The 12,712-nt window shown below is 38.9% G+C and overlaps 1 protein-coding gene across 1 annotated transcript; it reads right to left on the bottom strand.

The window, feature by feature from the left end:
* Nucleotides 1–65: 65 nt before the first annotated feature.
* On the bottom strand, nt 66–12,315 carry LOC139944811 (uncharacterized). The gene is made up of 5 exons (XM_071941923.1): nt 11,945–12,315; nt 10,659–10,729; nt 8,343–8,525; nt 7,905–7,985; nt 66–7,496 (listed from the first exon to the last, which is right to left on the bottom strand). The coding sequence occupies exons 1-5, from the start codon at nt 12,306–12,308 to the stop codon at nt 5,259–5,261; spliced, it is 2,937 nt and encodes a 978-aa protein (XP_071798024.1). The 5' UTR covers nt 12,309–12,315; the 3' UTR covers nt 66–5,258.
* Between the last annotated feature and the right edge of the window lie 397 nt (nt 12,316–12,712).

Raw genomic sequence — 12,712 nt, 5'->3', positions numbered from 1 at the left:
ATTTGAAAAGATTGCAAAAAGTTAATGTGGAAGACTCTAGTTTAGTGCGTGTATTTAGTGCTTGATTTACAAACTTGTACCAGTAACTGGATTTGGAAACTTGTCCATGCTACAACTTTTTGATTGGGACCCTGCTTCAGCTAAGCAACTTTATCTTGCAGTTGTACGTTGTACATACATTATACAATTGTTTCAAGCTGTGACAGGGTCCATGGCGTTTTGTACACCCGAGGGGTTCGCCGAGGGTGCCATTTTCCCCTCGAGGGTGCAAAAAACCTATGGACCCCAAATCGCACAGTGCAACATTTGTTTTGTTATACCTTGGTAATATGATTATTACTCTTCAAAAACTTTAACAACGGAGTATGCATAGTTAAGTGAGCAGACGAACAGTTGAGTTGGTCAAATAAGAAACAGTTCTTCACTGTTCCCTCGAACGCACGGATGGTTTGGACTAAGCGCTTGAAATCGACCAACGGTGGGAACGATCAAGTTGATGTACACTGGTGTACATCACTCATGTTACCCACCGCGCTGTGCAGCCGTGTTACATGCGTTTTTGTTGAACGTCACGTGATTTGTTCTTGTCCAATAATTTTCACAATTTGTTATCGAGGTATAACAAAACTAATAGTTGTTTATGTAAAATGTACCTACATGTACTCAAAACACCAGCACAATTATTTATATTATGTATGAAACAGAACACAAATTTCAAATTTCCATATACGTACATTCAAACTTAAGCATCATTAATTTCGTTGAAACTTTAGTCTTGAAAAAATAGTGTTGATTATTTGTTTTAAACACCTACTATTTTCTTATCTAAAGTAGAAATTACAAATAGTAAAATACATATCTCCATTTCCACTATTTAAAACAAAAATGTATTTAATTAAGAGCAATTTGTTTTATGTACAGAATCGTTTCTGGGCTACCATCTTAATGTAAAAATTTGTTAAATTTATACGCTTTTTTAAATTATATTGATCGGATAAATGTATATTGGTATTTACAGTTTTACAAAAATGGAGAAAACTTAAATCGATTCAAACAAAAATACTACAAAGAAGTAAATTAAAAATTAAAAATTAAATTCAAGTAGCTCTTTTTTCATGCCCCCACGCCCGTTCAGTTTCCAGTTAATTTCCAGTTAAAACTGTTTTCATTGTCAGTCCATTACTTGTCTGTATTAACCAGCACTCTCTTAAAAATGTGTACAAAACATTAAGAGTTTTAATGGAAACAACTTACTCCTTCCTAATCCATGACATTAAAGGCACCTGACACCATTGGTAATAACTAACAAAATAATTGTTAGCATAACAACTTACTTGGTAACAAGTAACAGGGAGCAGTTGATAGTTTAAAACATTGTGAGAAATGGCTCCCTCTGAAGTTACGTAGTTTTCAAGAAAGAGGAAATTTTCCATGAATTTGATTTCGAGACATCAGAATTAGATTTTGAGGTCCTGAAATCAAGCATCTGAAAGCACACAACTTTGTGTGACAAGGGTGTTCTTTCTTCCATTATTATCTCGCAACTTCGACAACCAATTGAGTTAAAATTTTCAGAGGGTTGTTATGTTATGCATATGTTGAGATACATGTACACCAAGTGAGAAGACTGGTTTTTGACAATTACCAGAGGTGTCCAGTGTCTTCAAAGGCCTTCATGTGATAAAGAGTTTGACCTCCTTGTTTTTGACCGCCAAGGTAAAAGCCATATAATCATTTAGTTAACAACTTTATAAAGTGACATTTTATGAATACTCTACTGTTCAAACTGACCAAATCTATCCTAAAATCTCACATTGCTTTTCCACACTTAATACACAAGTCTGTTAATAAAGCCATGTCATCAGTTAATGTACACAGTACATGCATTAAAAATCTATACAAAATAAACCATGGAAGTACATGTAATCTTTACACTCTTTGTTAGAAAGTGTTAACTTTAAAGGCACTTTTGGTGGATCATTATATGGAATATGTTCTACATAATTTCAAACTACTTGAAATAAAAGCAAACATCAAACACAAAACAATGTATTTTCACACAGCTGCTAACCAATCATAATTGAAGTAATTTGATCTGCTATGAGAACCAATGCACTCAACATCATGTGGTGTTTGAACTGGGTACCTGTAACAGTTGTTCGTGCATTTATGTGCCCTTTCTATAGCATTTTTCGCAACCATGGCTTCAGCTTTGGATGAGGCTTCAGGCTTCGTCCTCTCGTCTGAAACCCTGGGCGCGTATACGCAAAGCACGCGCAATTTTCAAAAACAACCATGGGGTCAAGCTGGCCTGAACCGAATCCAAAGCCAAATCCAGTCATTTTCGAAAAAGTCTTGTTAAACAAGTTTCTACAAAGAAATGTTGCATAGTCTATCAAAAGTGCATCTTGAAATACCAGCAATGCCCAAACTCCTTCAAATACTGAGAATATTTATTTAATATAGTGAAGTTATGTAAAACTCCATTCTCCACAAAATATATAAATATGAACAAGCCTTAAGTCAAACTATATTAACAATCTTGTAACTATTTCAATATGTGTCTAACAAGATTCAGACCAAAATTATTGAACTGAATACTGTAGCCATCGTTCAGTTACTGTGCATGTTTTGTTTTCTTTTTTCATTCTTGCAGATATAAATAAAAATGGCATACAAGCCATGCATGCTGTGTTTGTGCACAAGTGATCAACAACTGATCAACAACTTTGAACTAGATGTTAAAATTTGTCAGCATACATATTGATCAAAGTCTTAAAGGCAGTGGACACTATCTTGGTAATCACTAAAAATAATTAAAACCTTAAGTAAAACCTTACTTGGTAACAAGTAATGGGGAGCTTTTGATAGCATAAAACATTGTGAGAAACGTCTCTCTCTCTGAAGTAACGTAGTTTTTGAGAAAGAAGGAATTTTACACTAATTTGATTTCGAGACCTCAGATTTAGAATTTGAGGTCTCAAAATCAAGCATCTGAAAGCACACAACTTCGTGTGACAAGGGTGTTCAATATTATCTCGCAACTTCGACGACCAATTGAGCTCAAATTTTCACAGGTTTGTTATTTTATGCATAGGCCTATGTTGAGACACACAAAGTGAAACTGATCTTTGACAATATTACCAATAGTGTCCAGTGTCTTTAAATGGCATTCTGAAAGTCACTGCAGAGAATTGTCTTTTGAATTGTGCTGTAGATTTGTTAAACAAATTCAAAATTCAAAAACATCTTAGACTAAAAAATACATTCGAGTTTTAACAAAGATGGGAGTGTTTCACATGAATACAAACATTTCAGAGAGATTCCCTCCATATATTAACCTTGATTATGTAGTTCAGGCCCATTTATATTGTATTATCTCGTTTAATAAGAATTAAAACAAATCCTTTAGCAGTATGTACAGTTGATAAAATCTACAATCAATTCTGCAAAACCCTTCTTTGTATGAAAATGTTATAAATGAAAAAACAAAATTCTGACCCCCCCCCAAAAAAAAAAGTGTATAATAATAATAAACAAAAATAGCTTTGCTTGATATGAAAAACAATTTACAATGTATTGACAGTCATTTAAAATTATACGTACATTAAAAATATACTTTTTAAAAGTTAACAAACCGATGACTGCCATGTGTTAATGCAGCCATGAAGTAGAATTTACAACAAAATAACAATGAGAACTTAGTATGTACTATACCTTAAAAATATTCACTTGGCATTTTAGTGACACGCATCTCCTTGAAACTCTCTTTGTTCGTGCATTCTGAACCAACAGTTGTTTAATAACTGCCCAGGGGTGGATTTCACAAAGAGTTAAGACTAGTCTTATCTCGAGTTAGGACAAGTTACTCGTCCTAACTTAGGACTAGCCACACAATTTGTATATCTCCTAGGACTAGTCCTAAGTTAACGCTTTGTGAAATCGACCCCAGTACATAAAGCAGTTTTCCAAAATGAGTTCCACCATATCTTTCTCTTAACTCTTCTGACTGTTAAAAATCCCCTACTTGTCACTCATATTGAAAGAAGAGTATGTGGATGAACAGGGCCCAATTTCATAGAGCTGCTAAGCACAACAAATTTGCTTAGCATGAAATGTCTTCCTTGATAAAAACAGGATTACCAACCAAATTCCCATTTGTTGCGTATTGCTTGTTACTGGTATTCAGCTGTTGTTTGCTCAACCCGAAAATCATGTGGAAATTTGGTCAGTAATCCTGTTTTTATCGAGGTAGAAAATTCCATGCTAAGCAAACTTTTGTGCTTAGCAGCCCTATGAAATTGGGCCCAGGTGCAGGGCCCAATTTCATAGCACTGCTTAACGGTAAGCAAATTTGCGTGCTTACTGTAGCAGAAAAATTTGCTTAAGCCTTATCGTATTTCACAGGTTAGCAGAAAAATTGGGCAGCCATATTGCGTGTTTACCGTAGATTTGCATTGTGACGTCATTTATTTTCGTGTGGTAAGCACCGGAAGGTTAGCATGCCTTTTCGTGTGCTTACGGTTAGCAGCGCCATGAAATAGAAATTGCACAGTAAGCAGCCGCTAAGCAGCGCTATGAAATTGGGCCCAGGTGATTAGACCCTAGTCATAACGCTTAGCGCACATACACACGAATCTCATGTCCACCCTTTTGTGGGTCAAAACATGCACAAAAGGAATGGACTCCCCAAAAAAGGCGCATTGTTTGGAGATGCGTAAACAAGTGTACCATTATTTTGTGCACATTTTGACACACATAATGGCGGTCAGGAGAGGTTTGGTATGTGCAATGCACATTGTGAATAGGGTCTATTGGTGATACTTTTTACAAGGACCAACTCATATACAAATATAATGTGGTTTGAGGGCAAATAAGTTTGAGGGCGAATAGTAGATATTAGTTCCTCGAGGTAATGGAAGCTCATATCGACTGTTCACCCATAATAAACCGTGTTATGTTTTTTTTTAGTTTACTTCATACATATTCAGTATCATTTTGAGCAAGAGGAAATGTGACTGAAATAAAATTACTTCTTTCTCAAAAACCACATTACTTCAGAGGGAGCCGTTTCTCACAATGTTTTATACTATCAACTTCTCTCCATTGCTCATTACTAAGTAGGTTTGTATGCTAACAATGATTTTGAGTAAATTGTGTCCAGTGCCTTTAAATCTTAGATACCTGTAAGTGTGACTTTCAAGAGAACGATTTCCTTGTCTCCTAAAGATTAAGACCTGAGACTCTTATCATCAACATCAATCAAATATATCGTCATCACTATCTACATCTACCGTTACTTTCTTTGCTGAAGCCCTGCGTCTGTCCCTCAGCTCATACGCAGATTCTGCACCCTGTGATCTATCCACCATGGACATCTGTCGTCTTTCTTGTTTGTCAAATTCCTCCTGGAGTTTCAACGCAAGCTTTCTATCTTCCTCTTCCTGTTGTATTCTTCTCTCTTCCTCACTGACTAACTCCATGTACTTCCAGATAGTGTTCCGACGCGTCTTGGATGGCGTCTTCTGAAGGACCTTCGGACTTGAAGTTTTCTGCCGTTCGTTGCCATGAGGTGAGGGAGGATCTTTCAGTTTGGATTTAGATTTTGCGGTTGAATACCTTGAGTTTGTCTTGAATGTTTCTGGGGAATGAGTGTTTTTTCCTTCGGAATCGATGGGAGCAACTGATTTCACCAAGTGGCCATTCTTCTCCTGATTGGAATCTTGTTTAGCGTCCATCAAGATGCCTTTGTCAGGGGTTAGGATACCAACTTTGTGTCTGTCGAACCTGGAGATATTTTCTTGGCAGTTTTCTGAGCGACTTTCGTCGGATACTGATGTTTCCTTCGTGTTTGTTTTGAGTTTATTGTGATGAGGGCTTGGCACCAGGGAGGGCAAGGGTGGACTCTGACTGCTTCTAGACGGCACTTTCCATCTCTTTGGGGAAACTGAATGATTTTGTTCTGGTTCCATGTCCTTACTGCTGAATAACTTCTTAATGGTGGATTGTTTTGGCTTCGGCTGGTTCATCTTCATCTGATAAACCTTTCCAGGACTTTTCTTTGGATCAGAAGTATTCTCAGGGTCTCCACTGCCACCCTTGGTTTCATTCAGATTCTTAAGCGAACTATCATCTTCAAGTCTTAGTTTCTTTCTTTGCAGTTGAGGGCTACAACTCTTTCGTTTCTCCCTGGAACTCATTTCCAATCGTTGCACTGGAATTTCAAGCTGAACGGGACTTTCCCTTTTTCTCGCATTCACTTCTTCCATATTTAAGTTGTTTTCTGTGGCACTTATTTTCTGGCTCTCTTCATCCAAGTCTGTCATGATCACATCATCAGAATCAGAATCTCTATCTGCTTCTTTTAAGTTATTTCTTGAACCTTTATGGAAATAGTTTTTTCTTGTTAGAGAAACGTTCTGTTTGGATTCGTGTTTGTTACTTGTCTTCCCTCCAACTCTGCCTTCTGCAAGAGGAGACTTTTCTGGTTTAGTGAGTTGCCTCTGGGTTGCTGAATTCAGTAATGTATGCCTGTTTCCCGATGGTTTGTGATGGAGTCGTCTGTTAAGTTCCTGTCTCATTAACATGCTAGTTCTTCCTTGGAAACCTTTACCAGTCATGGTGCTCTTGGAAGAATCCCCTAATTTCTTCTTCTTCTCCTTGAGTAGACTGTCAAACTTTGCCTTGACTAGAGGAGGTAAGCTTGTGTCTCCGATGGGCTCATCTTGGGATAGATTGGTTAGATTCCGAGGAGTGGTATGTACAACTTTTGGTGACTCCCGTCGCCCATTCGCAAGTCTACGGTGTGATGTCCGTGGTGAGATATCAATGGGCCTAAAGTGGTTGAGTTCTGGGGAGATGCTGTCTGTGCTGGTCATACTGTCTGATCGCTTCCTCAAGGTCTTAGAATCATCGCCTTCTGCTTCCATGGATTTAATCTTAACACTTTCAAAGGCACTCTCTTTCTTATTATCCCTCTCGTCTTTCTGAATCCCCTGGGTATCTAAGACATATTCTGGATTAAGTAAACAATCTTTCAAACTCTTGAGGCTTTCATCAATACTTGGGCTTGGGTAAGAGACAGTGGGGCTCGTTGGATCCGCAACAATTTCAAGAACACATTCACTTGAGCTCCTATCACCCCATGGCGGGTCGCCAAACAACACAGGTTCCTTAGTAACTCCTTTAGATGTAGACGGTTTATCAAAATCTAAACTAATGCTTGAAACAGATGAACTACTAGACGCCCTGTGACTTGAGGATGACAACATGCTCAAATCTGGGGAAGAATTATTGTTCAAAGATTTTGATGAAGATGCTTTGGAAGTATGTTGTATCTGAGGGGATGCCTGCTTAGCGCATGGAGAGAGGAACTTATCAATTCGAAGGCACTTCATGGAAGAGGAGGTACTGGTATTGCCATTACTTGAAGAGTTACGAGAAAATTTCTTGGAGATAATGGTGGTGGTATTTGGAGAAGACACTGCCTCAGATATCTGCCAATAAAATACAAATATTTATACATTTGTAATCGTCCAAATCTGGATTCAGCTCCATATAGAACTATTAATTATTTTGATTGCTATTTTAATCAAGTTTAAGACATGTTAAAAAAAAAGCATTTGAAAAGAATAAGTTATATTCTGTGAGAAAGCAGCAACTTGGATCAAGATAGTTTTATGTATAGATGAGTTGCAATAGACGCCATGTTTTACGGGCAAGTTGCATTCTGGCTTGAAGGCGCGTCAAGCGCTGAGTTTATTAACGCAACCAGGCAACGAGTTTTGTAAAATGTACGCATGCTGCTAGCCATTCTCGTGCAAAACGCATGGCTGTGTGTTCAAAATTGCCCGTAAAGATGGCTGATTTGAATCAAGTGGGAACTATCTAATTTTAGAATATACCTTTAAGGCTTCCTTTTGTAGCTTCCTTGCATACTCTTCGTCCTTTAATGTTTGCTCTTGCAGTGTGCGGGTACGAATCTCCTACAATTAAAAAAATTAAAAAAACAATCAAAGAATTTCATCAGGAAAGATATACTTAGTGAAATTTACTGGGTTTTTCCTTCTTACACTTTGGATCATAAATCCGGGAACGATCTTGGTGTGAGACTTGCAATGCATATGGCTTTATCAAACGTCAGCAATATTAAGAATACAATTGTGAAAGCCTAAACTGGGTAAACAATTTTTTTAAGTAAGCAAAAATTGATCAAACATGTTGGCATGTTGGGAGGTCTAATGTTAACATAACGCTCCCGGACCGTCGCGTTCCGTTACTTTCCATCCTGCCCTACCGTCCCAAATCGAAAGCTTCCTAAAAACAATGAGATAAAGCCAAACCTCTATTGGGCTTGCCACTCCTGTGGACATCTTCCGAGCAAGTTCCTCGTCAAGTTGCTGCTGCTGCGCCAACTTATTCTGTTGCTCTTCATACAGTCGCACTTCCTCCCTCTGTAACCAGGCGATGTATTCTTCACTCTTCTGTATCTCAATCTCCGCCATCTGCTGGCGCTCACATTTCAGCTACAGGAGCGAGAGTAAACAACATACTATTATTAAACAACATTCTGGCCATTTCTCTTTCCTTCATTTAAAGGCACTGGACACTATTGGTCTTGCACTGGAGAGCCGTTGATAGTATAAAACATTGTGAGAAACGGCTCCCTATGAATCAACGTCGATTTCGAGAAAGAAGCAATTTTCCCCTAAAATATTTGAACTTGATTTCAAGCATCTGAAAGCACACAACTTCGTGTGACAGGGGTATTTTTTCTTCTATTATTCTCTCGCAACTTCGAAGTCCAATTGAGCTCAAATTTTCACAGGTTTGTTATGTGATGATCCGCCAAGTGCGCCCTCATTGTTGAACTTCTAAAAAGTTTATTTTTGGTGATGTCACATGACATTCACTCTCTTTTTCAATAGCTTCGTTCTTGGAAGAGCACATTTTAATTGGTCTGGATTTCTCTCTATTTTTATAGGGAGCATGGCTCTGGCCATGCTCCAAAACCCATTTATCTGGGAGGGATAAGTTTATAGAGCTATCTGGGAGTATTATTTTGTGTTTTGGCTCTCATTTATACCTGAATATACTGGGATTTTTAGGGTCTTGTTTGGATCGGATTATTTATAGATCGTGTGCAGTGCGTCCGTGTGTGTAGCATGGAAGCCACATGTTTGACCTTTTTGTGAACCTTTACTGTGCACTGTGTAATGACATGTATGCAATGTATCTACTGTAGTGTTGTAACTTTTTGTTTTGTTTGCTATGGGTTACCATTAAACCTATACATGAGAAGTTTATTTGATATATTTTAGCTGTCATTGACTGGCATTTATTTATCATTGACTGTATTTTGGCGAATGCTCGTCCTTTATTCATTAGAGGACCGGAGCTCCTTCCCGTGTCTCTACAAATGGTGTTGTAAACAGTATTGAGTTTTCGCCATTGTACTTTTAAGGCCTATTTATACTGTTGATATTTTTGTACTGTCTACGTCTCTACAAATGGCGTCGTTGACAGGATTGAGTGCTCGTCCTTTATTCATTAGAGGACCGGAGCTCCTTCCCGTGTCTCTACAGTTATTTTATGCATATGCTGAGATACACCAAGTGAGAAGACTGGTCGTTGACAATGACCAATAAAAGAGTGCCTTTAACATAAAGTTATATCTTTATAAAAAAGCACTACCTCCCAAAGTTTGAATTATAAAAGCCCAAATGATATGAATGGCAGCCACATTAAAATAATGATTATTGTTACTTTTTAAATTAGTTTTCATTTTAACATAAGTTGTCACAAATGCCATAGTCTGACTACATCCGAGTAGGTTTTTAATAATAAATGCAGTTATATACAAGTACAGAAGTTGTTGAAACCTAAATAAGTTTTTCTTGTGATTTATCACTTGTAGGATATAAATAATTATACAGAAGACTCTCCTTCCACACCTGGGCCCAATTTCATAGAGCTGCTAAGCACAAACATTTGCTTCGCATGAAATTTCTTCCATGATAAAAACAGGATTGCCAACCAAATTTCTATTTGTTGTACGTTGCTTCTTACTGGTATTCAGCAGTTGTTTGCTTGTCCTGAAAATCACGTGGAAATTTGGTTGCCATTCCTGTTTTTATCAAGGGAGAAATTTCATGCTAAGCAATTTTTTGTGCTAAGCAGCGCTATGAAATTGGGCCCAGCATAAAAGACAGCGAATCTATAGGCTCCATGTAACCCTAGCTTTTCGTCAAGGCCTTTCGTGGCTTGGACAGCAGAGTGACTGGAACAGTGAAGTGACTGGAACAGTCGAGTGCAGTGGCGCAGCCATAAGGGCCTTTTCCAACCTTCAATCGCTTCAGATGGCAGCTCTACAAAGCTGTCCAAGCAATGAAGACCTTGACGAAACGCTAATGTTAGGGTTAGTAAGCTTGGCTTGATTTCAGGAAACACTTAAGTTTCACCTGAAGATGACTTCTCACTGTTACCATAGTGTCTCGTACAGTAGCAAACACTTTGGTACTGTTTGAAGATCAATCTTTAACAAATTTAGCATTGATAGTCACGTGGTCCCTACAAGAATGCAGACAAGAATACCATGGAGGTAGAAATGCTCTCAGTAAAAGTTGTTTTGATGTTGCTTTGTCAATACGCATGCATACCTTCTCAACAGCTTCTTTGTACTCTTGCTTTATTGCTCCTGGTTCACAAATCCTTTTTCCTGGTATAATATCTGGGGGGAAACAAGTAAATGATAATTATAGATTCTGATGTATTTTGTTCTGTGCTAGACCCTGGCCTGGTCTGAAAACACTACAAGTTGGATATATAACCAGTTTTGCGTTAATGTGGACTTAATCATGTTAATCATTAATGCAAACTCCTTGTTCGCCAATGCCAAAAATGGCCAGCCTCAACTTTATACAATGTTTTTCAATGTTACAAATATAGGCCACTGCACTATGCAGCATCATCATACTATAAACATTGTTTGTAATTGTTCATCGATAATTGTTTCTGTTATGCAGCCTTCTACTAGTACTACTACTACTACTAGCGAATGCTGGTCATCTCGCCACCTGACAAGTTTGCCACCAACAAAGTCGCCCCCTGGCAATCTCGCCCCCAAACAATGTCGCCCCCTAGCAAAGTCGCCCCCTGACAATGTCGCCCCCAGCCAATGTCGCCCCTAGCAAAGTCGCCCCCAGATGTTGTTCGGAAAATAATTAAGGCTACAAATGGTAAAAAAATATAGTTAAAACATTTTCAGAAAAATTTCCATCTGAAGTAATGTGCTAACCCTAACCCTAACCCTAACCCTAACCCTAACCCTAACCCTAACCCTAACCCTACATAAACCCTAACCCTAACCCTACATAAACCCTAACCCTAACCCTAACCCTAACCCTAAATTATTTTCTGGGGCGACTTTGCTAGGGGGCGACATTGGCTGGGGGCGACATTGTCAGTGGGCGACTTTGCTAGGGGGCGACATTGTTTGGGGGCGACATTGTCAGGGGGCGACTTTGTAACAACTCGGGGCGAGCCGGTTAGGGGGCGACTTTGCAGGGGGCGACTTTGTTGGTGGCGAGCTTGCTAGGTGGCGAGATGACCAGCCCCCCTACTAGCATGTATAGTGCTAGTGTACACATGATATGGTACATGTTGTAGTTCTTGTGATAACCAAAAGTTAAAACCCTTGATTCTCTACCGCTGGTTGTTGTCCATCCAATAAGTTAGCTTGAAGGTCTCTGGGATATTATGAGCAAGAGCAGATAAATAAAAGCCTGTCTGCTCAACACATTGAAGTTTGCATAACCCTAAGTCTTTATTTTATGCCACTCTTTTTTCTGGTGGCCCAGCTGGCTGGGCCAAACAACTTTGTCGAGGGTGGTAAGTTTATCATTGAATAAAATACAACAATAAAATACAGCTTTATAAAAGTTACCCAACACTTCTTCCTCTTCTTCTTCTTCGTCCTCCCCTGCCAGTCTCCGCTGACACTGGGCGGGGAACGCCTCCCTTATTTGCCTCCATCTTCGTTCATCAACAAGTTTGTTTTCTCTGGCACAGCGCCTGGCCCAGTTACTTATCCGCAGACGACACATCGGACAAGTAAAGTTTGCTTCCTCGACATTCTGACGAAAACACGGCATGCATAGTTCATGATTGCAAGGCATTCGAACAGGCTCAATAAGGATGCTCATGCAAATCGGACATTTGCAGTCGGACAGTCGAAGATCTGAAAAGTTGGAATGGGACTGTGGCTGCATTTCCCCTTCGAGGTTTTTTTTATCACAACTCGACGCCATTTTTAACGTTCACCACAAAATCTCGACAACATCGCTAGCTGCGCGCGCGACTTTTGACCTACATTAGTTTATCATGCATATTCATCGAATCTGATTTTTGTTTCCTCTCTTGCCTCATGCCTCAAAATCAACCATAGAGGAGGTATATCATGCCTCAACAAAAACTTGCTCGTGTCGAGTAAGCTAAAGCAAAATATAAATAAAGTATAAAATAAGTTATTTGCTTTTAACAGTTTTCCTCATAGTGCTTAAAAATGTGCACTTTAGGCCTACGCTTCAGCATGGAGAGGGAAATACATTCAGGGGGAGGGGCTTCAAGCCTCACAAACACAATCCATAGATTGTATGTAAACAAACATGTCCCATCACGTTGCAGGGCGCGCGCTGTGCTGAACGATTTTGTT

The sequence above is a fragment of the Asterias amurensis genome, chromosome 12 (assembly GCF_032118995.1).
Source record: "Asterias amurensis chromosome 12, ASM3211899v1".
Taxonomy (NCBI): domain Eukaryota; kingdom Metazoa; phylum Echinodermata; class Asteroidea; order Forcipulatida; family Asteriidae; genus Asterias; species Asterias amurensis.
Note: the sequence above shows the minus strand (reverse complement) of the source record. Positions and strands in the feature narration are given on the sequence as shown.

What these genes read in the sequence shown, in the direction of transcription:
- LOC139944811 (XM_071941923.1), bottom strand. Translation starts at nt 12,308, where the DNA reads ATGGCGTCGAGTTGTGATAAAAAAAACCTCGAAGGGGAAATGCAGCCA. An exon ending in AGAAGAGGAAGAAGTGTTGG is followed by an intron (nt 10,730 to 11,944) that starts GTAACTTTTATA and finishes GTTTCCCCCCAG; the next exon opens with ATATTATACCAGGAAAAAGG. An exon ending in TACAAAAGGAAGCCTTAAAG is followed by an intron (nt 7,497 to 7,904) that starts GTATATTCTAAA and finishes TTTTATTGGCAG; the next exon opens with ATATCTGAGGCAGTGTCTTC.